General features: G+C 39.2%; 1 pseudogene and 2 gene segments (V, D, J or C); all 3 read right to left on the bottom strand.

Annotated features, from left to right (window-relative positions):
- On the bottom strand, positions 1-1,193 carry LOC106001063 (annotated as a pseudogene).
- A 12,214-nt stretch (positions 1,194-13,407) lies between these two features.
- LOC106001074 lies at positions 13,408-14,036 on the bottom strand. The segment is given in 2 exon segments: positions 13,408-13,838; positions 13,959-14,036. Coding segments are annotated over 2 exon segments (384 nt in total).
- An 8,020-nt stretch (positions 14,037-22,056) lies between these two features.
- On the bottom strand, positions 22,057-22,879 carry LOC106001073. The segment is given in 2 exon segments: positions 22,057-22,660; positions 22,786-22,879. Coding segments are annotated over 2 exon segments (474 nt in total).
- Between the last annotated feature and the right edge of the window lie 4,673 nt (positions 22,880-27,552).

Consider the following 27,552-nt stretch of genomic DNA (forward strand, 5'->3'; position numbering starts at 1 on the left):
CTATTGCCCAACCATCCCCATATTGAAGCCCATGCCACTCATAGGTCCAGCAGTATGGATCTCATGTGTTGCTGGCTGTCAAATACAAAGCTCTCATTAGGCTGACCCCAGAACTATATGCTGCCCCTGGGTTCATTTGTTTGATTTGACAGGTTGGTTTTGGGCTGCACTGTTCTCTTGGCATTAGTAAACCAGCTGTGTACTTGGAGAACTGTAATTCTTGTGTCTTGTGCTAATTGTTTCTTCTGCTTTCCAGAAGGGTATGGATGTGTGATGTGCTGGAAGAGCCACAATCTCATAATACTCGTTGCTTCTTTGAGGAAGAATGCCTTTTTTCTTCTTGTGTTTTCTGTACTTGTTTGGATGGTCATTGTCACCTGTGCCAGGTGAAGCTACAGTGTTGTCTAAATCACCCCTTGCCAACTACTGTTGTGTCCACTCTGGGAAGCAAGGCCCCACCGGAGGGTCCTGGGTGCCTAATGAGTGGGGGGAGGCTGCAATCATCATAATGTCAAGGAAGGTTAAATGTTATATCAATGGTATTTGTGGAGGAGACTGAAATTTCTTCATGGTGTGACTTTGAGGTGCTATCTCTTTCATCACTGATGAGGTTGATAGGCATTTTCCCCTTCAAACTGCTAATGTACCAGTGCCAGAGGTTATCCCACAGCTGATGGACTTCTTTAACCTACAAAATATGAAACCTTCCTACTTGTATTGTTGTGTCAATATCATCTAGCTCTGAGTTTGATGAAAATGATGGCTTTTCAGCACAGTGCTGCTTAGTGAAGGTTGTGATGTCCTCCTTGCGTGAGTGGGAGGAGCAGATGTACCTGCTGGCCAAGCCAAATTTCTGGGAGTGCAGATTGCCAGCTCACACTTCTCAAAGACCAGAGATAACAGAAACAACAGCTTCCCATAGATTGCGTTTTTGTCTTGCTTCAAGCCATCCTTGATAGATGACCCCATGCTGGCCTATATGACATTGGGGGTGGAGCCTGCACCACAGTGCTACTTGACCTTCTAGAAGATCTTCCTCTCTGTTGTTCTGATTTATTTCCATTGACATTTCTAAGATGGTAAACTATTTGTTAGTTACATTGGAAATATTTGATTTGTTCTATCTGTTCAGATTCAAATTTGAATGTAACTGCTTTCAGGTTACTCACTACTACAAAGATAATGCCAATCATTCATGTAACACAGAAGATTAAATGATTGTCAAGTGTTTGGAATTCAAGTCATTAAATATGTATCTGTCCACATTCATGGGGCATCCGTGTCTTATGCTTATCATCCTCACTACTCAGCGGAAGCTGAGATCCAGAAGGTCAAGCTTTGAAGTCAGTATAGGCTGAAAATTCATCAAGATTTCTTCTCCTAAATAACCAGCAAAAAGGCTGGAGGTGTGGCTTAAGTGATAGAATGCCAGCCAAGCAAATAAGCAAGAAGAGAATATATGGACTGAAAACTTGACATTAGGTCAGGGAGTGGGTTCCCATTGGCAGGGCTGGGCCTCCATGGAGTAACTGCACAAAGATCTGGTTGAAATTAGATGGCAATCTTTTTCTTTGAGGTTTTTTTTTATTGTGAAAACACTGTACAGAGGGGTTAAAATTACATGGGAAAGATAATGAGTACCTTTCTTATCAAGCATTGTAACCTCCTCCTTTGTTTCAATGTATTGCATTGAATTTGTAGATAGCCTTGGGAAGTATTGCCATTTTCATGATGTTGATCTTTCCAATCCAGGAGCATGGGAGTTTTTGTCAATTTCTAAGTTCTGTTTTGATTACTTTTCTCAAGTTTTTAAAGTTTTCATCAGAGTCCTTCACTTCTTTGGTTAATTCCTAGGTATTTTATTTTTTTGTGTGTGGCTATTACGAATGGAGTTGCTTTCCCAATTTCAGCCACACCTTTCTCATAGCTTGCATACAGAAAAGTCATTGATTTTTGAGCATTAATTTTATATCCTGCTACTTTGCCAAAATTTTGAATCAGCTTGAGTAATTTGTGAGTGGAGTCTGGGATTCTTTAAATACAAGATCATATCATCTGCAAAGATGGAGAGTTTTACTTCATCTTTCCCTATTTAGATCTCCTTTATGTTTACATCTTGTTTTATTGCTGTAGCTAGGCATTCTAATACTAGATTGAAGAGAAGTGGAGAGAGTGGACATCCTAGTCTCGTTCCTTAGTTAAGAGGAAATGGCTTTAATTTTTCATCTTCTCCTATTTAGATCTCCTTTATGTTTGCATCTTGTCTTATTGCTGTAGCTAGGCATTCTAATACTAGATTGAACAGAAGTGGAGAGAGTGGACATCCTTGTCTCATTCCTTAATTAAGAGGAAATGGCCCTAGTTTTTCACCCTTAAGTATAATGCTGGCTATAGGTTTGTCGTATACAGCCTTTATTGTATTGAGAAATGTTCCATAGATTCCTAATTTTTCCAGAACCTTCATCATAGAGGGGTGTTGGATCTTATCAAATGTTTTTTCTGCATCTATTGAGATAACCATGTGGTTCTTATCCTTTTTTCTGCTGATGTGATGAATTATATTATTTGATTTGCATATATTGAACCAGCTTTGCATCCTTGAAATGAATCCTGTTTGATCGTGGTGTATTATTTTTTGGATAAATTGTTGAAGACGATTGGCCAAAATTTTGTTGAGAAATTTTGCATCAATGTTCATCAAGAAATGGGTTTATAGTTCTCTTTCTTTGATGATTCCCTGCCTGGTTTTGGAACGAGGGTCATGACGCATCATAGAATGAGTTTGGTAGTGAACTTTTCTCTTTCAATTTCATTGAAGAGTTGGAGGAGTATTGGTGAGAGCTCTGCTTTGAAGGCCTTGTAGAATTCCACTATAAAACCATCTGGACCTGGGCTTTTCCTAGATGAGAGGTCTTGTATTGCTGTTTCCATTTCAATGCTTGATATGGGCTTGTTAAGATGGTTTAACTCATCTTGGTTTAGTTCCACATGTCAATATTTACTAGGAAAAGGTCCATTTCTGCTAAGTTCTCAAACTTATTAGCATAAAGTTTTGAGAAGCATTCTCTTATAATGTTCTGAATCTTGGTTGTTTCCGTGGTGATGTTTCCATTCTCATCTCTGAATTTATTTATTTGGGTGTGTTCTCTTATTTTTCTGATAAGATTTGCTAAGGATCTGTCCATTTTGTTAATTTTTTCGAAGAAACAACACTTTGTTTTGTAGATTCTTTCTATGGTTTTTAAATTATACTTCATTCAATTCTGATTTAATTTTAATTATTTCTTTCCATCTACTGGATTGAGGTTTCTCTTGCTGCTCTTTTTCAAGGAGGCTCAGATGTGTCATTAAATTGTTGTTTTCAGATCTCTCCAATTTGTTGATGTAGGAACTCAGAGCTATAAACTTGCCCCGTGTATTGTCTTTGCTGTGTCCCAGAGGAGCTGGTAATTTGTGTGTTCATTTTTGTTGAATATCTTGAATATTTGAAATTCATTTCTAATCTCTTCCATTACCCACTCATGATTCAACATTGTGTGGTTCAGCCTCCATGTGTTACAGGACTTTCTTTGGTGGCTTTTAGTGTTGATTCTAATTTTATTCCCTTGTGGTCTGAGAGAATGCAAGGTATAACTTCAATGTTTCTGAATTTGGACAAAATGGCTTTGTGGCCTAAAATGTGATCTATTTTGGAAAATGTTCCATGTGTTGCTTAGAAAAAAGTGTATTCTGATGTTGCTGGGTAGATGTCTGGTAAATCTAGTTGTTCTATGCAGTTGTTCACATCTGCGGTTTCTCTGTAGAGTTTTTGCCAAGGTGATCTATCTAGTGGGGAAAGTGATGTGTTAAAATCCCCAACAACTAATGTCTTTGGATCTATGTGGGATTTGAGGGAAAGTAGCATTTCTTGAATAAATTTGGTTGCTCCAATGTTTGGCAAATAGATATTTAGAATTGTAATATCCTCCTGAAGAAGAGATTCCTTAATTAGTATGTAGCGACCTTCATTATCTATTCTCACTAATTTTAATTGGAAGTCTATTTTATCTGATATTAGGATTGGAACTCCTGCCTGTTTATGGGGGCTGTTTGCTTGGTAGATTTTGTTCCAGCCTTTCACATTGAAAATGTGTTTGTTTTTATGGGCAAGGAATGACTCCTGAAGGCAACAGATAGAAGGATCTTGCTTTTTAATCGAACTAGACAGTCTATGTCGCTTAATTGGAGAGGTAAGTCCGTTAATGTTGAGAGAGGACCGAGAGGTATTTGGTAGTTTCCTCCTCTGTTATCCACCTTCTTGGGGGCTGCAGCAACTGGATTCTTCCTATGGTTCTTGGATTCTCAGTTTGGGTGCAGTTTCTTGGTCTTTATTGTGGTCTTGTTGGTTTTCTATGTGTAGGACATCTTTAAGAATCTTTTGTAGGGCTGGTTTGGTGGAGATATATTGTTTCAATTTTTCTTTGGTATGAAAAGCTTTTATTTCACCTTTGGTTATGAAGGAGAGTTTAACTTGGTACAGTATTCTTGGTTGATAATTGTTTGTTTTTAGGGCATGGCATACATCATTCCAGGCTCTTCTTGCTTTGTCTCTGCTAAGAAATCTGAGGTAATTCTAATTGGTCTCCTTTATAGGTGATTGATCTTTTCTCCTGGACAGCTTTAAGGATGAATTGATCCTGTGAAGATCATAATGTGTTGGTGGGATGTCTTATTCTGGTCTGGTCTATTTGGAGTTCTAAAAGCTTCTTGTATCTAAATAGGCCTAACTTTTTTGGATGTTTTGGAAATTCTCTGCTTGGAACCTATTAAACAAATTTCCTAGACCATTAACTTCTGTTTCTAGGTGCTCCTCTGCACCCATTATCCTTAGATTAGGCCTTCTAATGGTGTCTTTCAGGTGTTGGATAGATCAATCATATTTCTTGGACTTGTCTTGGATGCTTGTATGTTCTTTCTCTATAATATCTAGGCTGTCTTCAATCCCTGATATTAGATCTTCTGCATGGTCTCTCCTACTATCAAGACTTTCTACTTTGTTTTTTTTTTTATTTCTTTTCCTTTCCAATTGGTCGGCTTGGATGGCTTCAAATTCTTTGTTGGAGCTTTGTTTAAGATCTTGTATGAACTTCTTTACTTCCTTAATTTGGTATTCAGTGCTTATTCTCAAATCACTTAGTTGCTTGGTTATGGTTTCCTTGGACTCCCATTACTTCTTTTGGGCTCCATTGAGCATTCCCTTTGTGGTCTCCCTGCCTTCTTTCAGCTCTCTGTTTATGGATCCCATGAATGCCTCTAGTGATCTTTGTCTATTCTCATCCTGCTTTCTCAATTTCTGTATTACTCTTAGATTAGCTTCCTCATGTTCACACAATTCCTATAGTTCTCTTTGAGTGTTCTTAGCCTGCTCACACCATTCCTGACTTTCTCTTTTTCTGTTCTCAGCCAGCTCCCTCAATTCCTGTCTATCTCTTTGACTGATCTCAACCTTCTCACACCATTCCTTTATTTCTCTTTGAGTTATCTCAAGCTGGTCACTCAATTTCTGTATCAATCTTTGTGTAGCTTTCTCACGCTCATGATATTCCTGTATTGAACTTTGGTTTGCCTCCTCTCTCTCCCTATCAGCCTCATACAGAGTCTTTTGCAGGTTTTCTATCTTTTCATTTACCATGTTTACCAGTAGTGTTTGTAGAGCTTTTTGAGACCTCTCCTCTGGATTATTCATTATCTGTTCTGTCCCCTGGTTATCATGAGTGGGAGTTGAGATACCCAGACTTGCCATGTTTCTTGTGTTTTTCCAGCTTGTTCTGCCCATTTGGGGTGAAAGTAACACCAGTTTTGTGCTAGAATACTATCTTATGGTAATCATCAACCAAAGTCTGTAGTTGCACAGTCCAAAGTCTGCAGATACAATCTAGTTCAACAGATATATCGATTCAACATCAAACAACTATGCATTAATGGGCTACGAGCCACAAAGAAAAATTTGATAAACCAGAAATTATTACATTTAGGGAGAGATGTGGGTAAAAGTAGGAATAGAAGGCTGTGGAAAGGGAGAGGGAGAGTTAACTAAATTCTAATCTCAAAGCAGGAAATAGGTTGGATAGAATGATTATAGAGAGAGAAAAAAAGAAGAGAAAAATGAGACAAAAATAGAAAAACAAAAAATTAAAAATTAAAAAGTGAAACACAAATATTATGCAAATTAACAACCTAATATTCAGAGATGAATGGGGATAGGATAAGAGAAGGGGAGTTATAGAAAGGAGACATTAAATACTTAAAAATAAAAATGCTTAAAATATTATATAGGTATAAATACGTAGTACTGCTATTAAGGAATTTAATTCTAAGAGGTTTTGAACTGAGTAATAAGTTTCTGGATTAAGTGTATACACAATGAGACATAAGGTCTAATAATCGACTACAGGTATATTTGAGGATGAGTAGAACAACAGTTAAGTCACGCAAAGAAGAACGAAAGAAAAGAAAAAGTGAAAAGAATGAGAAAGAAAGAAAAAAAAGGATCAAAGGTCAGTAGAGCTAAACAAAAAAAAAAAAGAAAAAAAGCACACCCACATATACCCCTAAAATAAAAATTTTAAGAGGAAGTAAAAAAAGTTAATAGAAAACAATTTTTGAAAGTTAAAAATTAAAAATTAAAAAAAGTTTTAGAATTTTTTTGTAATAAAAGATACAAAAAAAGAGTTCTTTGATTTATTTTGTGGGTGGGGAGGAAATGGGAAGATCTTTTATCTCTCTTGTGTCCGTAACCAGTCTCTTTTTGGAGTCTCTGGTCTGCTTGAGGTGTTTGATTTTCCTGTGGCTTGGTTGGTTTCTTAAGTCAGTTTGTTTGAACAGGCAGAAAAATGCTCTGCTTTACCCAGGATTTTGTGATCCTCCTCCCAGGCTAGTTCAGTGAGAGGGAGATTTGTTTTTAGTATCACAAAAGAGGGAGATGGCTGTTTGCTCTAGTTTGGAGATGCTGTGATTAGGCTGGGTAGAGTTGAGGCCTTTCAGCAAACAGTAGCTTTTCCCTTAGCATCTAGCTTCTGAGACACTCACAGAGCCCAGCCTGAAGCCATTCTCAGGGTTTATGTTTACTAAATTTCAATTGATTGTCAAGGCTGCTGTAGGGAGGGGCAGCCTCTGGCTCTGTTTACCAATGAAGAAAAACACTCCTGGGGCTGGTGGAGCTTTCTTGGCCAGGGCTGGGTGACTTTTCCCTGGGTATACCTGAGCCTGGCAGGTCAGGTTAGGTCCTTGTGACCTGCTAAATGACTCTTGTTTTCTTCCAAGGCCTGAGTTGGAGCTAGCTGCTCAGCCAGGCCTTTGTCATTATCAAAGATGGAGATCTTCAGTAGTGGGGGTGGGTGGTGTGGCTTTCCTTCTCTGCTCCCTGAGAAGGAATGAGGATGTTAGGTTTCTACTCAGGCCGGTTTATTGGTTGCTGGGTTGTCTCTGGTCTTCGAACTGCAAGATGGATATGTCTGCTTCTTGTCAGTTCTTACTGGTGTTGAGTAGAATCTGCTTGCCTGCTGCATCTGGTGCCTTAGTCCCAGGCTCTCTGTATTGCACATATGGCGGGTATGGTTGCAGCTGCCTCAGCTGCCTCGCTGCCTCTGCTGCTGCCACCGCCGCAGCCCAGGCTGCTGGCAAGTACTCAGATCTGTCGCCTTGCCTGAATTTTCCCTCTGGCAAAGCTCTCTGTACTGTGATGGCACACTTGGTGTGATTCTCTGGCTTAGAACTGTTCACTGGAGCTCTAAAACTGCTTTCTCTTGGATGGCAATCTCTCTGAATTTTTAACATATTTTATTGCAGGTAGACACAATTTTACCAGCAGAGAATGTGTTTCTCCTTGGAGACCATTTGACTAAAGAAGGCTTTTTTAAGACAATTTTCAAAATGAATATTGGAGAAGCAACTGATGAAACAAGATATCTCATAAATATATTGATACATATTCTTGTTTCTTCTTATATCTTTAATTCATTGTTAATAATTCTTACTGAAAAAAATCACCTTTTTGTTCTCATTACCAAATATACATTCATAATTGTTTTCTTTCCCTTCCTCTTATCCTTCCTTCTTTTTTTCCTTCCACTTGTGTTTCTATTTTCTTTCTTTCATTCTTTCTTTCCTTCTTTCTTTCTTTCTCTCTTTCTCTTTTTTCTTTCTTTCTTTCTCCCTCCCTCCTACCTCTTTCTCTCTTTCTTTCATTTTTAGCGTAGTTTAGTTTTTGTAATTTATGCTGAACTCTTGCTGACTCTTAGTTTTTTCCCTCATAGTTAATCTCTACCACATGATCCACACCTCCATTTCTGCCATTTTCTGTGATTAATTGGAGATATGAGTCTCATGGACTTTTTTGCATAGGCTGTTTTTGAACAACCATTCTCATATCTCACATTCATGAGTACATAAATTGACAGGTATCAGCCATCTGCACCTGGCTAAAATGTTCCATTTTTGAGTGTGTGTGTGTGTGAGTTTGTGTTTGTGTGGTGTGTGTGTGCATGTGCGTGTGTGTGTGTGTGTGTGTGTGTGTGTGTATTCATCCTGTTAGCATGAACTCAGGGCATGGATGAGGAAGACTAGCACTCTGCTATACCACATGAGCCAAAACTCCACTCTAAGAGTTTGCATGGTTAATTGGGAATAAGAGCCTCATAGACTTTTCTGCCTGGGCTGGTTTCAAAGAGCAATCCCTGCATCTCAGCCTAGTGAGTAGGTAGGATTATAAGCATGAGGCACAGATGCCCATCTGTTTGATTTCTTTAAATAAAGAGATAATATGAAACATTCTGAATGTATTAAAAAGTATTTTGTGGCAGTTTTAGTCACAGCAATTACAATATAGGTTGAAGCAATTTTTGCTGATATAGTTTTACTTTGGGGATGTATCCCCAGTTTCTAAATAAACTATACTTTTTCTTAATTTGAAGCCTCTCATATTTTTCCACCTTTGTGCCATTTGATACTACTTCTCAGAGTTCACTAGCATGAAGTGCTAAGTGTTGATGCTGGACATGATTCTTTCAACAAAAATCACTGCTACCCAAGCATACATGCCCTTGTCTTCTATCTTTTCCCAATGAGACCTCTCATATTTTTCCACCTTTGTGCCATTTCATATCTCACAGTTCATAATCATGAAGTGCTAAGTGTTGATGGTGGACATGATTATTTCAACAAAAATCACTGCTACACAAGCATACATGTCCTTGTCTTTTATCTTTTCCCAATGAGCAGAAAGAGTAAGGAGAAAGGAAAGTGGAGGAAGGAGAAGGGGAGAGAGGGAGAGAGAGAGAGTCAGACAAACAGATACAGAAAGATTACCTGTCAATCTTTGTATCTTCTCAAGCCAGTAAAGATGTTCTGGAAGGAACATCTTGGATCTGGAGGGTAGAAATTTGATAAATCTGATATCATATCTTGCTTTTTCCTTGGACACTCAGAGTATTTTCAAAGCAAGAGGAGCCATTATGCACACTCCAGAGTCTAGGAATTCTGAGAGTCTTAGTGATACATCACACTACACCTAAGTAGGATGAAGAAGGCAGATGTCTTGTACATCTTACTGTGGTGAGGTTGGTCAAGCCCAATTGGTGACTATGAAATCATTTTTCTAATTATTCATGTGATTTCAGTGAGTGTGGAGATGTGAAGGCTGACCTCAACTTTCAGGCACTGGAATAAATTACAGAGATTTGGATCAGGAGCCTCTGCCCAAGTCTGACATTCTTGCTCTGGGTTATAACAGAAACAATCATCCTCCAGTGTGATAGAGCTGAGAACCTGGGGTAACAAAGGCCCTTCCCAGTAGTGGCCTTGGATTCAGTGAAGGAAAATGCTCACCACTCACTGGAAATCAATCTAGCTGAAAGGCTATGGATCCTACTTCAGAAAGATCTGCCCCAGACCTTGGCCTTGGCATTGAAATGAGGTCTTGACAGAAGGACAGAATGGGAAGAGCATGCAAAGCATCTGGAGAAGGTGAAGCTAAGCTGATACCTTCACGGCCATTTGCCTCTTCTTCCTTGCAGTACAATTACTCATGATCAAGTGTTTATGGGAGAAAATGCTTTATCTCAGCCTAATGGCAAAATTTAGTTGCTTTTTGTTTGTATTGTATTTTCTTCCCGCATGGTATAACTCCTGTTTTCACTGTATTTGATTCTGGTGCCCTGTATCTTTTTCTAATTTGGGGAAGGGAAGGTAAATAACAAAGTGCTGAAATAAGGATACAGGTTGACCTATTGTCACAATGAAATGTACAAGGCGCTATGTTGAAAACGAACTTTACACCATTGGTGGGGGAGGGAGGATGACTTGGGGAGGTGGGGAGGGAAAGGATGGAAGGTAAAAAACAAAGGAGGAGGTAACAATGCTGGATAGGAAATGTACTCATTAACTTACTTATGTAACTATAACCCCTCTGTACAGTGTCTTTACAATAAAAAATATATAAACAAAAAAACCCAAAACAAAAAAAAATTAGTCCCTGTGACACCCTATTCATCTATCAACTAGAATCTATTAGGATGTATTTGAGGAGAGGAGAATAAATAATTGTTTCTTATTTCTCTATTTCTAACACCAAGGCTTCCCATTGTTTCTTTTTTAAAAATAAGTTTTTTATTGTGAAAATACTGTACAGAGGGGTTACAATTGCAAGAACAATGTAATAAGTACATTTCTTATCCAGCATTTTTGCCTCCTCCTTTGTTTTTCCCCTACCATTCCATCCTTCCCACCTTTTCAACTATACCTCCCCTGACCTACCTCAATATAAATAATGTTTGTTTTTCAACATAGCATCTTGTACATCTCATTCTTGCAATGGGTCAGTCTGTATACCTATTTAAACAATTTGTTTTTTCCTTTCCCTCCACAAATTATACCAACATCAAATACAGTTAAAACAAGGGTTATGCCACGGGGGAGGGCCATACAAAGCAACAAAAAAAATCACATGGTACTTTATAAATATGTTAGAAACAATAGCAAGGAAGACAAAAACCACGTGTCCCTCTTGTGTTTCATTTCGCTTAACATCATCTTATCAGAGCTTTTCTGCTTGTCCCAGACATATACTAGTTATTGCAAATATGGGAAACTGGAACCAACCAGATGGCCCCTCAGTAGAAGAATGGATCAAGAAAATGTGGTATATATACAAAATGGAATTATATGCCTCCAACAGAAAGAATGACATTGCCCCATTTGTTAGGAAATGGAAAGACTTGGAAAAATTATATTAAGTGAAGTAAGCCAGGCCCAAAGAAACATAGGTCTAGGTGTTTCTTTAGTGCTTGATTAGATGAGGCTCAAACTAAGAATTTGCCAGAAGTTAATACTACAGACTTATTTTACTTTTGCTGCTGAGTGATTTTTCATGAGTCTTGAAACTGCCTGATTCTTTAACAGAATTAGTAAACAGCATAACTCTATTGGACACAGTAGTGTGTGTGTGTGTGTGTGTGTGTGTGTGTTTGCACATTGCCTCTTGTCTGTGGCTCTGGACATCATTCCTCTAAACCGCATGTTTTTTATAACCTTTTCTTTGCCTTTCCATCTGCTTTATGTGCTTCCATAAGGCTTTATTTGTACTATATCAATTTCAGAAATTTCTTTGCACACTCAGGATATATGACTTCATTTATAATCAGAGTCCAACTGTTTTCATGCAGGGCCTAATTAAAAGCTGGGTTAGGGGTATGATTCCATATGGTTAGTGATTGTGTGGTGCCCGTCCAGTTCCTTAGCCTCTCTTTTCCTCAGTGTCCTCACCTGTGTAACTGTTAGAATAATTTCAGTGAGCTGAGAGTGTAGCTCAAGTGGGAGAATGTCAGCCTAGTGAGTTCAAGGCCCTAGTTCCAACCCCAGTACAAACAAATTGACCAATTTCAGTGTATATTTGTATGTGTTTCAAGCCTTTTTCATCTATGTTCATGGTTAATTACACTCCTGTGATTGCACTGTCTCACATGTCTTTGAATCTTAGTTCAACTTCCTCTGACCAACTTTTTTTTTTCTCCTCAGCTTGTCAACATTTATCTTAAGGGAGGGAATTTCATCTTGTTTTCCTCCTCCTTTTCTCCTACCTCCTTCTCTCAAGGACTCCATTTTGAGCAGTTAAATATATCGCATAAATGGAAAGTCATTTAACAATTAGATATTTTCAAAATAATCTATGATGATCTATATAAGTCACTACCCAAACAAGATTAGGAACAATATAACATGAATATTGTAGTTGAAAATTTTTCTAAAAAGCAACAGCTATTCATGTTAATTCAAAAGCTATTCATGTCTAAGAGAGACAGAAACAATGGGAAAACACCTTAGTTTTTTAAAGCATATATAAAAATCTATGATAAATATTATTCTCAGTAGTGATAAATTTTATATTTTTCCCATCAGACTGTATTAAATGATGAAATGTTTACTATCACTTACTCACATTCAAAATTATACAGGTTGTCCTCCTCCAAATTCTGTAAATCAAGAAAAAAAAACATTAAATTGAGAAATGAAGTACCTGATGAATTTTGGAACAAAATACGGAGGAGCATAAAAATAAATTATTGAAAATAATAACTTTATAAAGTCTGTGCAAACACAGTGAATAGAGATTTCTTACAAAGCAACAGAGTGAAGAGTAGATTGCTGTAATCATTTTTCTGTGTGTTCACATGACATTTTCATCATGTACTTCTGGAAATCATTTTCACCAACATTTCCTGTAGAGTATCTGCATAAAGAGTCCTCTGGAAGATGGAAATCTAGAAGAGTTTGATTTAGAAAGCACTGACAACTGTGGGCAGACACTAAGGTGGAGGGAAGGAATGGAGGTCACCTGTGAGGAACTATAAGCAGTTGAGAGCATTAGCACTCACCCCTGGGTGTCTAGACAGGACAAGGACCTAGGTGAGGAGGCCTACAGTTTCACAGGTAGGTGATCTGGGTCTGAGGAGCACCAGAGAAGGCTCTACTTCGGTGTTTACCTTTACTCAGTAACATAACCCAGTCTTGGATTGGCTATAGCTTATATAAATTTATCTTATTAGAAAATAAAACAACTGCTTGGATTAACTAGCATTCATTACAAATGAAACCTAAACAAGTTGTGCTATGTCTCAAGTGGTAGAATGCTTTCCTTGAGCTGAATAACTGAGGGACTGCCCCCAGAGTTTAAGCCTCAGGACCAACAAAAAACCAAATCAAAACAAAAAAAACCAAAAAACCCCAAATGAACCCTAAATAATTCTCGAACAGACTCCTACCATGCTCTGATCCGTGTTCTCTATCGAATCGGGAGAGGTATTGTCATGTTTGTACTGCTGTAGAGAGAGCCAGAGTAGAGAGAATTCTGCCCAGCCACTTCTAACAAAATCTTCAAGTGACCCTGAGAGTCTTTCTGTGTCTGAGAAGCTCTTTCAGCTGGTGGAGGAAACAGGAGTAGCTTAGACAGCCTAGCCTCTCACTTCTGCTTCACTGAGAGGTTTTTGTTTTGACCTGTACCACTGTGGGAGGTAACTCATCATACTGTTGACAGAAATAAGAGGCAGCATCTTCAGGCTGCAGGCTGCTGATGGTGAGAGAGTAATCTGTCCCAGATTCACTGCCACTGAACCTGGATGGGACACCTGATTCTAAATTAGATGCTTCATATATCAGCAGTTTGGGAGCTTTCCCTGGTTTCTGCTGATACCAGGCTAACCAACTGCTAATGCCCTGACTGGCCCTGCAATTGATGGTGACTGTGTCTCCTAGAGATGCAGACAGGGAAGATGGAGTCTGGGTCATCTGGATGTCACATCTGGCACCTGGCAGTGAAACAAAAACAAATAACCACCTTATAATCATGGTACAAGAGGCCTCCCTGAAGTACCACACAGCTCTGACTATACAAGGCTGGGTTAATCTCCAGCATTGTCCTTCCTTACCTGGGAAGCAGAGCAGCAAGAGCCCCAGGAGCTGAGCAGGGGTTCTCATGTCTATGCTGTGTGCTGACTAACTGCTGCACAGGGTGTGAGCAGCCCATGAATAAGTGCTCAGGGCAGGGCTGTGCTCTGAGCACATGCAAATCAGCAGAGAGTGGGCAGGGCTGGGTACAGCTGCAGGACTGGCTTAACTCAGTGGGTCACCACAAGCCTTGTATCCACAAGTGTCCCAGAGGAGAGAAACATAATGTTTTCTGCAGAGAATGTGTTTCTCTATGGAGACAATTTGACTGTAGAAGACAATTTTATTACTATTTTCAAAATGTATAATGCATAGAGACAACTGATGTAATAGGGTATTTCATAAATATATAGAGAAACAAAATATTGTTTCTTTTTAGATTTATTTATTTACTTATTTATTTATTATTGTGAAAATACTGTACAGAATGGTTTCAATTACATGGGCAAGATAATGAGTACATTTCTTTCTTATCAAGCATTGTAGCCTCCTCCTTTGTTTCCCCTTCCCATCCCTTCCCATCTCACTCTCACTAATACTTCCTGGATAAAAATCACTTTGTGCCGTCTTTACCAACTACTTATACTTTGAAAATTGTTTCCTCCCTTCCCTTCCTTTGCCTTCCCTTCCCTTCTTCACTTCTCTTCTTCTTTCCTTCCTTCCTTCTTTCCTTCCTTGTTTCCTTCCTTCCTTCCTTCCTTCCTTCCTTCCTTCCTTCCTTCCTTCCTTCTTTGCTTGCTTGCTTCCTTCCTTTATTTTTCCATTTCAGTTTAGTTTTTGGACTTGGAGCTTCAAATCAGGGTGTGGGTATTGTCTCTTAACTTTTCCCCTGAAGTTTAATGCCCTACCAAATGAACCACAATTCCATTTCTGGCTTTTTGGTGGTTAATTGTAGATAAGTGTCTCATGGAATTTCTGTGCAACCTGTCTTTGAGCAACCATTTTAATATCACACATTCATGTGTAGGTTCATTGAAAGGTATTCCGTATGAGCACCTAGCTAATATGCCCCGCTTCTCTTTCTGTGTACTCATCCTGGGGCATGAACTCAGGGACAGGTTCTATTTCTTAAATTTTTGTTCACAAGGCTAGCTCTCTGCTGTATCACTTGAGGCATAGCTGTACTTCCAGATTTTGCATGGTTTATTAGGAATAAGAGTCCCATGGACTATTTCTGCCTGGGTTGGCTTCAAATAGCAATCCTTGGATCACAGAGTACTGAGTAGCTACAAGTAAAGCGTGAAGCCTGCATGCCCAATTGTTTAATTCCTTTTTAAAAAAATGTATTTTAGACATGAGACCCTTATTCGTTGTATAGCTACTGAAGAACTTCTCCCAATCCATGGGCTTCTATTGATCTTGTTAGCTATGTCTTTTGCCATGCAGAAACTCTGCAGCTCCATTCAATCCTGTTTGTCCAACCTTTTTTTGATTTGTTGTATTTCTTGGTCTCTATTAAGAAAATTTTGGGGCTGGGAAGGTGGCTCAGTGGTAGAGCACTTGCCTTGCATGCCTGAGGCCCTGGGTTCGATTCCTCAGCACCACATAAGCAAAAAGAAAATAGCCAGAAGTGGCATTGTGGCTCAAGTGGTAGAGTGCTAGCCTTGAGCTAAAGAGCTGAGGGACAGCACCCAGGCCCAGAGTTCAGGCCCCATGACTGGACCCCCCACCCCCCAAAAAAAGAAAATTTTGAACTGTGCCAAGGAGACCTAGGGTTTCTCCTATTCTGTCCTGTAATGTTTTCAGAGTGTCCGCTTTGACTTCGAGGTCTTTGATCCATTTGGGGTTTATTTTGGTGCAGGGTGATATCTAAGGATCTAACTGTAGTTTTCTACAGGTATTAAACCAATTTTGCCAGCATCATTTACTAAAAAGCCTGGCTTTGTTCCATTATATTTGTTTAGCTCCCTTATCAAAGATTAGGTAGCTATAGGTCTGTGGGTTCATTTCTGGGTTTTCAGTTCTATTCCATCTTCAGGTATGTTCTTGTACCAGTACCAAACTGTTTTGATTACTATGGCTTTGTAGTAGAGTTTGAAATTTAGTATTGATATTACTCCAGCATTATTCTTTCTGCTAAGGATTGTTTTTGCTATTCAGGGTCTTTTATTGTTCCATATGAATTTTTGGATTGTTTCTTTTATTTCATTGAAGAATGAGGTTGGAATATTGATAGGTATCACTTTGAATTTGTAGATAGCTTTGGGGAGTATTGCCATTTTCACCATCTTGATCCTTCCACAATATCAATAGAAAGCCCCCGGGTTGTTAGATCTTCAAAAAATTGTTAGAATTCAAAAAATTAAATCCCACATTTTCTTGATTCATTCATCTACTGAGGGGCATGTGCTATATATATACACAATGGAATTCCATGCCTCCATCAGAAAGAATGACATTGCCCCATTTGTTAGGAAGTGGAAAGATGGGAAAAATCATATTAAGTGAAGTAAGCCAAGCCCAAAGAAACATAGGCCCCATGGTTTCCCTTGTCTGTAATAACTAGTATATGTCTGAAAAAAGCAGAAAAGGTCAGATAATTTGATGTTAGGTGAAATGAATGCCAAGATAAGTATTAAAATGTTTTTCTTTCTTGCGATTGTTTCTAACATATTTATAAGATGATTTTTTGTTGCTTTGTATGTCCCTCCCCCACTGTATAACCCTTGCTTTCACTGTATTTGATGTTGGTATAATTTGTGGAGGAGAAGGGCAAAAATCGCTTAAATATGGATACAGCTGGACCCATTGCAACAATGAGAGGTACAAGTCGTTATGTCAAAAAACAAATGGGTGGGGGGAGGATGGGAAGGGATAGGAAGGGGAAACAAAGGAGGAGGCAATGATGCTTGATAAGAAATGTACTCATTATCTTGCCATGTAATTGTAACTCTTCTGTACAGTATTTCACAATAAAAAAGTATTAAATCCCACAACAACAAATCCTCAAAAAAGCAACTGCCCAATGAATAAGTGGCTAAAGACTTAAAGAGAAACTTCCCTGAAAGGAAATAAGAATGGTCAATAGAGACATGAAGAAATGCTCAATCTCTCTAGCCATAAAATAAATGCAAATCAAAACAACATTGAGATACCACCTCACCCCAGTTAGAATGTCTATAATCAAGAATTCTAGTAACAACAAATGCTAGAGGGAATGTGGCCAGATGGGAACTCTACGTCATTGTTGGTGGGAGTGTAAACTTGTTCAACCACTTTGGAAAATATGAAGATTCCTCAAAAGACTCCAAATAGAGCTCCCCTATGACCCAGCAATCCCACTTTTGGGTATTTACCCAAATGATCACACACAAGACTACTAGCACAACTATGTTTATTACAGCATTGTTTACCATAGCCAAGATATGGAACCAACCCAGATACCCCTCAGTAGATGAATGGATCCAGAAAATGTGATATATATATATATATATATATACATATGTATATATAATGGAATTCTCTGCTTCCATCAGAAAAAATGACATTGTCCCATTTGTTAGGAAATGGAAAACTTGGAAAAAATTATATTAAGTGAAGTAAGCTAGGCCCCAAAATACATCGGTCCTGTGGTTTTTCTTATTTGCAATAACTAGTAGATATTTGGGACAAACAAAAAGGTCAAAAACTATGTACATATGCCCTTATAAGATCATGTTAAGTGAAATGAACCCAATATAGGGACACAAGTGGTTTTTTCTTTCTTGCTATTGTTGCTAACATATTTATAATGAACCATGTGATTTTTTTTTGTTTCTTTGTATGTTCCTCCCTCATGGTGTAACCTCTGTTTCCACTGTATTTGATGCCAGTGCTCTGCATCTTGTATATACACTTGTCTAGCTTAGGGATGGGAAGGAAAAAAACAAATCTTTTAAATAGTGATACAGGTGGACCCACTGCAACAATGAGATGTACAAGTCCTTATGTTGAGAAATGAGCTTTGTAACTTTGGCCAGGGGATTGGGTGATGATGGGAATGGATGGGAAGGGAAAACAAAGGAGGAGGCAATAATGCTTGATAGAAATCTACTCATTACCTTGCCCTTGTAATTGTAACCCCTCTGTATGGTATTTTCACAATAAAAAATTATCTTTAAGTAGTTGTACAAAGAAGTTCACATTCTACAAAACAGTATGTGAATACAAAGTGTCTGACAACATTGTTACCCATCTCTCTGAATTCATCCCTTCTCTCACTTTTTTCCTTTGAGATTAGGTGATTACATAAATTTCACAGTATTGTGGAATAGTGATTCTTAGAGTCACAAACACATTTTAATTTTCACAAGGCAAATTGTCTATACAGTTTGTGAATTCTATGAGCTTTGACATTACAAGTTATTTTTTCCACATCAGGTGATGTTTACATTTCTTTCTTTTTGCTTTGTGTGTGCTGTTCCCACTTATTCTGTTCCTTCTCCTGGTTTCTGTCTGTTGCATGCATATATCTACCATATATATAGTCCAGAACATGGGGTCATTTAGCAATGATAGGACAAAATGGGTGGCTATCTTTTGTTTCTTGAGTCCTGTTTGCCATATCTTCTTGTATTTTGGCTTTAGCACCCACATACCAGGGAGACCATATACCATTTGTCTCTTTGTTCTTGGCTTAGTTCGCTTAAATTATTCTGTTCTAGTTCCAGGCATTTCCCTGAAATACCATTATTTTGTCTTTTCTAATGGCTGCATAATATTCTACTGTATATAGGTACCACAATTTTTAGATCCACTCATCAGTAGTGGAGAATCTGGGTTGTTTCCAAATCTTGGCTATTGTGAACAGTGCTGTAATATACATGGAGGTGCATGTGTCTTTGTATTCTGGTTCCTGTTGCTCAGGGTAGATTCCTAGGAGTGGTATGGTTGGGTCACAAGGGAAGTCTGTATTTAGCTTCCTGAGGTACCTCCAGATTGTTTTCCAAAGTGGTTGTATTACTATACATTCCTACCAGCAATGCAGTAGGGTTCCTCTTTCTCTGCACCTCCTAGCATTTGTCGTTGGCTGACTTTAGAATGTGAGCCATTCTGACTGGGGTAAGGTGGTATCTCAGTGTTGTTTTTGTTTGCATTTCCTTTACAGCCAGGGACGATGAGCATTTCCTCATGTGTATCTTTGCCATTTTTATCTCTTCTTCTGAGAAGTCTCTCTTTAGTTCCCTTGCCCATTTCATGATTGGTTTGTTAGATTTTTGAGGGGTTATTTTCTTGAGTTCACTGTATATAACGGATATTAGACCCTTGTCTGATATTTTGCTGGTAAGTATTTTTTCCCCAATTAGTTCACTGTCTTTCTAGTTTGGTTGCTATTTCTTTGTCTGTGCAGAAACTATTTATTTTAAAGTAGTCCCATTTGTCCAGTCTCTCTCCAATTTGTTGTGACCCTGGGACTCTTTTCAGGAAGTTCTTGCCTGTGCCTATAAGTTCAAGTGCCTCTCCTACTCTGTCCTGTAGTAGTTTCAGCTGCCTCCGTGACCCCAGGCTGAGTTGGGCTGCTTCTGCAGGCCTGTGCAGGGAGTCTGAGGTCAGCCTGGGCTGGGCCCAGGTAGTTACAAGGGCTGGTGCAGAAAGGTATGCACCACACTGCAAGTTTGGGGTCCTTTGCTAGTACCAACACAGTCACTGCAGCCTGTTTGCTTCTTCAGGTCAGGGGAGAAAGATGCAGGGCCAGCAGTTTAGGGTGCTTGCTGCTGCTTTTGCTTCTGCAGCTGCCTGCCTTGGCTGACACTGCCACTCCAGGCTGGGCTGGGCCACTTGTGCAGGCTGGTGTAGGGAGGCACTGTGCTCTGCAGTAAATCTGGGGTGGCCTAGGGCTGGGCCCAATGCTTAGAAGGGCTGGTGTAGAAAGGTGGTGTGTCACGCAGGGAGCCTGGGCTTGTTTGCTGGTGCCACTGCTTTGGCCTCTTCTCCAGGCTGGGCTGGCCTGTTCCCACAGACTGATGTGGAGAGGCAGTGTGCTAGACATCTGGAGCCTTTCATCACTGCTGCTACCGCCACCTCAGCTGCTGCCTCTGCTGTTGTTGGCTGCTGCTCAGGGCTGGGCTGGGCTATTTATGCCCTAGTTTCAACCCAAGTATCACCAAATTGTCCCACTTCACATTGTATTTGTATGAGTTTAAAGTCTCTTCATCTATGGCTATGCCAGATTTCAGTCATGTGTTTTCACTGTCTCACATGTCTTCGAATCTCATTTCAGGATAGTTCACAACAATCTCCTCTGACTTTGACCATGCATACCAAGATGCTTCTGCTTTTTTTCTCCTCCTCACATTGTCAAAAATTATCTTATAAAAGGGAGAATTTCATTTTGTTCTCTTCTTCCTCTTCAGTTTCTGCCTCTTCCTTCTCTCAATGACTCCATTTTGAGCAAGTTAAATATATTACACAAATGGAAAGCCACTGTAAAATTAGATGATTTAAAAAATAATCTCTTGGTCCATTTAATTTACCATTCTACAAGATTAGGAACAAGATAATAGTTGTATAGTAGTTAAAAATATTTTAAAATTCTACAACTATTCATGATCATTCAAAAGCCATTCATGTCTAAGGAGGAGAGAAATAATGGAAAAACACCTTACTGGTTTAAAGTATATACATATAAAAATTATGACAAATATCATACATGGTATTGAAATAGTTTGACATTTTTCCCATCACATTGTATTAAATGCTGAAATGCTTACTATCCCTCCACATACAAAATTATACAGGATGTCTTCCTTAAAGACATTCTGGGATATCCTGAGTTTGGAAATTATACTTTAAATTATACTTTAAATTATACTTTAAATTATACTTTAAATATTCCTTTGGGGATTTTTACTTTTGCATTGTGTAAAGCAAGAAATAAAAGAAGACATTAAATTGAGAAAGTAGTAAAGTATCTTTATTTGTTAATAAGGAATATAAAAATAAATTAATGGAAATAATAAAAACTGTGTAAAGTCTGTGGAAACACAGTGAATAGAGAACTACCCTGGTTAGATTGAGGGAGACATAGCTACTTGAAAATATTTCCATATTCATAAATGGAATACAATATCTTTTTTATTTTTCTGCAATTTAAAATATAGAATTAACACAATGCAAAAGTAAAAGTCCCCAAAGGAATATTTAAAGTATAATTTAAAGAATAATTTAAAGTATAATTTCCAAACTCAGGATATCCCAGAATGTCTTTAAGTTCAGAAATCTGGCATTATATCTTCTGACTTTCCTTTCCTTCTTTGCTTTAAAGCTACCATAGTTCAATCAGTGTACTGGAAGTAGGTGCAAACATAAAATAGTCAAGTGACAGCATAAAAAGTGAGGAAATACAATTGATCTTACTCATGGACTTATAACTTTTGTTTACAACTCCTTAATAATGAAAATAAAAAGTCAGGAACTAGGGACCAAATGGCTGACTCCTCTAATTCTAGCTATTCAGGAGTTTGAGATCTTAGGACTGATATTTGATGTCAGCCTGGGTAGGAAAGTCTATGAGACTCTATATACTATTAAGCAACCCCCCCCAAAAAAACAAGTGGAGCTGTGGCTGGAGTGGTACAGTAGCCTTGAATACAAAAAGCTCAGGACAGCACCTAGTCCCTGACGAGCACACACACAGAAACAGATCAGGAAAAGGACCTAGCAGTGCAGAACAAAGTGATTTCTAACAAAACAATAGAGTGGGCATTAGCTTGTTGTAATCATTGTTTTTCTGTGCATGTGCAACTTCTCTCATCATTTACTTCTGGAAGCCATTTTCACCAGTATTTCCTGGAGAGTTTCTGCTTGAGGAGTCCTCACGAAGATGTAAAGTTAGAGTTTGCCTTAGAATGAACTGAAACCTGCAGCAGACACTGGGGTGGAGGGGAGGATTGAGGTCACCTGTCTGGATCTACTAGCAGTTGAGAGCATTGTTACCCACCCCTGTGCTTCTAGACTGGGCAAGGCAAGGACCTAGGTGAGGAGGCTTCCAGTTTCACAGGTAGATGATCTGGGTCTGAAGGAACAGCAGAGAATACTCCATTTCTGTATTTAGCTTTACTCAGTAATGTAACCCAATCTATGAATGGCAGTAGCTTAGAATAAATTTCTTGTATTAGATATAACCAACTTGGATTGGCTAGCATCTTCCTACTTTACAAATGAACCTCAATTTTTGCTCTCACAGACTCCTCCCATGCTGTGATTTATGTTCTCTATTGAATCAGCAGAAGCAATGCCATGTTTGCACTGCTGCTAACAGCCAGCATAGAGAGAATGCTGTCCAATCACCAAATATTGCAGTGACCCTCAGAGAAGAGTCTGAGAAGCTGTGTCAGCAGGTGGAGGCAGCCTAGCCTCTCACTTCTGCTTCCCTGGGAGGTTTTTGTTATGACTTGTATCACTGTGTGAGGAATTTTATCATACTGCAGACAGTAATATGTGGCAACATCTTCAGTCTGTAGACTACTGATGGTGAGAGAGTAATCTGTCCCAGATCCACTGCCACTGAACCTGGATGGGACCCCAGAGATCAAACTGGATGTGTAATAGATCAGTTGCTTAGGAGCTTTCCCTGGTTTCTGCTGATACCAGGCTAAATACTTGTTAATGCCCTGACTGGCCCTGCAATTGATGGTGACTCTGTCTCCTGGAGATGCAGACAGGGAGGATGGAGTCTGGGTCATCTGGATGTCACATCTGGCACCTTGGCAGTGGAAACATAAAAACAAATATCCACCGTGATAATCATGGTACAAGAGGCTTCCCTGAAGTAGGAGGCAGCCCCAACTGTACTAGTCTGAGTTAATCCCCAGCATTGTCCTTCCTTACCTGGGAGGCAGAGCAGCAGGAGTCCCAGGAGCTGAGCAGGGGTCCTCATGTCCATGCTGTGTGCTGACTGGGACTGACAACTGCAAAGGGTGTGAGCAGCCTATGAAGATGTGTTCAGCCTATGAAGATCTCCTGTGGGCTGGCTCTGAGCACATCGAAATCCGCTGGTTGTGGGCAGGGCTAGGCACAGCTTCAAGATTGGCTCAACTCAGTGAGTCAAAACAAGCCTTGAATCCACAGGTGTCCCAGACCAAACAAGAGAAACATAAATTTGCCTGCAGAGAACGTGTTTGTCCTCAGAGAACATTTGACTGTAGAAGACATTTTTAATTTTATTTTCAGAACATAATACACAGAAACAACTGACGTAACCAACAATTTTATATTTATATTGAAACATATTCTTGTTTCTATTTAGATCTTTTATTCACTCTCAATAATTCTGCCTGGAAAAAAACCCACATTGTGTTTTCCATATGAAGTAATTATACATTGAAAATTCTTTTCTTTCTTTTCCATGTTCTTCCTTCTCTTCATGTCTCTTCTCTTCTCTTCTGTTCTCTTCTCTTCTGTCCTCCCTCCCTCCCTCCCTTCCTTCCTTCCTTCCTTCCTTCCTTCCTTCCTTCCTTCCTTCCTTCCTATTAGTTTAGATTTTTGACCATGGGTATTGAACTCAGGGTCTTGGTGCTGTCCTTTAGCTGTATACTTTAATATTAACGTTCTACCACATGAGGCACACTTCCATTTTGTCTTTTTAGTTATTAATTGGATATAAGAATCTCAAAGACTTTCTTACGCAGGATGACTTTGAGCAATCATTCTCATATCTCGTGCTCAAGAATAGGTAGGTTGATAGGTATTAGCCATTGGCACGTGCAAAAAATGATTTCTTTCCTTTCTTGTCTCTCTCTCTCTCTGTATATATATACTCTTCCTGGGATATGAACTCAGGACTGGGTTCCATCCCTTAGATTTTGAGCTAGCACTCTCCTAAACGACTTTAGCCACAGCTCCACTTGCAGATTTTGGATGGTTAATTGGAAGTAAAAGTCTCATGGACTTTCCTGCCTGAGCTATCTTCAAATTGCAATCCTTGCAACTCAGCCTATTGAGTAACTAGGATTTCAAGCATCAGACATGGTGCTCAGTGGTCTAAGTTCTTTAACTAAAGAGATAGTATGAGACATACTGAATGTATTGAAAAACATTTTGTGGTAGTTTTAGTAATGGCTATGACAATATACGTTGAAGCAATTTTTGCAGATACATTTTTACTCTGATTTCTCAATAATGACTCACAAATATGCCACCATTGGAACTTTACTTGTCTTCTTTCCTCAGTACTAAATAGACAGTATTTTATCTTAATCTAAGACTTTTCATATTTTGTCATCTTTGTGCCATTTGACATTACCTCTCACAGTTTGTCAGCATGAAGTGATGTGTTGATTCTAAGCATGATTATTTCAGTGAAAATCACTGCTACCAAAACATACATGCCTCTGTCGTTATCCTCTCCCACTGAGTGGAAACACCATGCCTGCTCAGATACCAGTATTGATGCTTGCATCTCTAGGATAAAGTTCATATCTCTAGGAGAGGGGGGTGGTAAGAGAGACAGAGAGAGGAGAGAGACAAAGAGAGACAGAGAGAGACACAGAGAGACAGACACAGAGAGAAATAGAGAGACAGAGACAGAGGAAGAGAAAGAGAGAGACAGAGACAGAGAATGTCCCTTCTCAAGGATCAGATAAACTCATAAAGAAGACAAAGTGTACATAATGTAGAACAGAGGAAAAAATATAAATAACTGCATATACGACTTCAGAGGACAAAAATGAACTAAAGCAACAATGATATTCACTTGGCACTATTTTGGAAATGAAATTTACAACTTGTGGGGAATAGTGGGGATGGATAGGTGGGATAAAATGAGGGAGAAGGTAAGAGTTTAAAAAGAAATGTAATCATTATCTTACTTATGTAACTGTAATGCCCTGGTTCATCACCATTACAATAAACAAAAGATTTTTTTAAACAAGTCCAGCTCTGATCACCCTGAGCCTGTGACTTCTGGAAAACTAACAACATAAAATAACAGTGTCATGGCAAAAATGTCTCTGAAGAAACATGTTGGATCTGGATAAAATATAAATAGAAATTTGATCAATGTCATGCCTTTCCTTGGACATCTCAGTCCAGTTTCACAGCAAGAGGAACCATCTTTGCCTTCACCATGCACACCCCAGAGTCTTGGAATTCTGAGAGTCTTAGTGGTGCATCACAAGCATCTAAGTAGCGGGAAGAAGGCAGATGCCATGGACAACTTACTGTGGTGAGGTTGGAACAAGTCAGGACCAAAATGTAACTATGAATTTGTTATAATTGTTCATGTGGCTTTAGGGAGTGTGGAGATGTGAAGGTTGAGCTAAACTTTCAGGTACTGGAAGAAAGTGGAGATTTGGATCAGGAGCCTCTGTCATTCTTGCTCTGGGCTATAGAAGAAGCAGTCACCCTCCAGAGTGATGGAGCTGAGAATCTGGAGTTACAAAGGTCCTCCCCTATGGTGGCCTTGGATTCAGTGAAGGAAAATTCTCACCACTCCCTGGAATTGAACCCAGCTGAAAGGCCATGACCAAGTTGAGAGACTGAGTCATCAGGAGCTCAGAGATTTGCCTGCTCTGTGGGACTGTCTGACTTCTCTGCTGTTCTCAGCAATCATAAGGAAAATTTCCAAATGTCTCTCTTGTACAGCGACATTTGTCCTCTCAGCCAGCATGTCTTCTGCTTAGACACACAGGAGGGCATGTCGATCAGGTTGTAAAATTTACATCTATTGTGTGTCTTGCTCTTTGCTGAGGATTCTGAAAAACAGGTTCTGGGATAGCACTAAAATTTCAAAGTTTTTCCATTTCCAGTTTCTTCCACATATACTCAAATATCTCTTACCTGAATCTCTTTGAAGGTGGGACTTCAGTGTATTCTGTCCTACTGAGAATCCACAAGGCCAGTTCATGCTGACTGTGCACACTTGGCTTGTAATACCCCAGAGGGCCGCACTTGTTCTTACACATTGGTCTACTGTTGAACTGGAATTCTTACTCCATTCCCAGAATCCTGGTGAAAAGGAGCGTCATTGTCAGGGTGTGCTTATTACAGATCAATTAAAGTAGAAAATATTCAGAAACCCACACATGGAGAACCATGGCAGTGTGAGTAGTATTTCAGGCACATGTGCACCACGATAGCTGTGCAGGTAACTTGCCAGCCTCAGGCAAGCATTACTCCTGCTCTCCACCATCTTTCAAGATCTGGACTCTGGGACTTTGCTGATTGTGAGATTGTCCTGCCCACTGGTGATTGTGAGATTGGCCTGCCCTCTGGTGGCTGACTTGTGATATAGCAATATCCAGGATTTTCGGTTTGGCAAACCAGTGTCTAGACTGTGAATCTTTCCTCCAATATTCACAAAGTTGTTCCTATTCCATCTGTTTCAAGGCCTAGTCCTGTCCTCACACATTTTACAGCAGTTCAAGAAAAAAACCTTTAAGTTCTCCATGAATTCTGAGTATTGAATGGCCATTGTGTAGTTGTTGGACCAGGATGTGTGTCCCCTATGCGATTTCTAAGACGTCATTTTGCTAAAGAGGAGGGGCTTCTGAGTGCTACTGAAGATTACACTGATGGGCTGATGGCTCTACCTCAAGCCTTACAGTCCGGCCTCATGCTCTGTGTCACAGAAACCATTATTCCTCTCACTGTGTCTTGGTGCTGATAAAGGAAGCAATTAGCTTGGAACACACACATCTTTGTTTTCAACACTACATCCTTCCATTATAGGCTGTATTATTTTCCTTATGGACCAATTATAGCAGTTGCCTTGACTTGCATTTGAAGTGGAGTTTGCAACACTAGTATCACATAGTGGTTCTCAGTAAGCAAAGACTGGTCAAAAACTGGTCAAAAAAGCTGAATTTTGTGATTTTTTTCCAGTGGCACAACTTGTTTATATCACTCACATTAATTTATTTATCTGAATTATTAAAAAGAGATACTATGATATCAGAACAGAAGGAGGAAGTAATAATATTTAATAGACAATAATTAAAGAGCTTTTTGAGAAGAGAAAAGGCTTAGCTACTGAGTCTTGTGGTCAACCTGAAGATGGAAATAGTTTTCTGGAATGTTCCTAGAGGCAGATCATGAAAAGTCTATGCTAGGGAGGAGAGGAAAAAATGGAAATCAAAACTCAATGTTATGTATAATTATGTTTCATACTTTTGTATTTTAAAAACATTGGGTTTATGTTGGTGCAGTGACTTATAACTGCAAGCCCAACTTCTTTGATCAATAGAGATAAGAAGGATGACAATATGAGATCTGTTTGGTAGATTAGCACCATTGACATGAAGTTTTGTACCAGAGCAATGGGAAGGATACACTGAGAACATCTCAGGCATTGGCTAAACACTCATCAAAAGGTTGGAAGTTCTTAAAAGTGTGAATGTGTTTGGAACACTTTCCCTAGAGAAAAGATCTCCTCCATGTAACATGCTCATAGAAGGACATCTGGAAAGTCATTTCACTGGGATTCATTTCACCAGAATCTCATTTGCAGGCAAGCTTGGGCTATATGCAGAAGAGAGGAGGAGTAAAGAAGACCCAGGAACAAACCCGCATAGCTATAGCCATCTGAATTTTACCAGAGTCAAACCTACACTGGAGCAAAGAGAGTCTCTTCAAAAAAACAAAGAAGGAGGCTGCAAT

Source organism: Dipodomys ordii, unplaced genomic scaffold (genome assembly GCF_000151885.1).
Source record: "Dipodomys ordii isolate 6190 unplaced genomic scaffold, Dord_2.0 Scaffold261, whole genome shotgun sequence".
Taxonomy (NCBI): Eukaryota; Metazoa; Chordata; class Mammalia; order Rodentia; family Heteromyidae; genus Dipodomys; species Dipodomys ordii.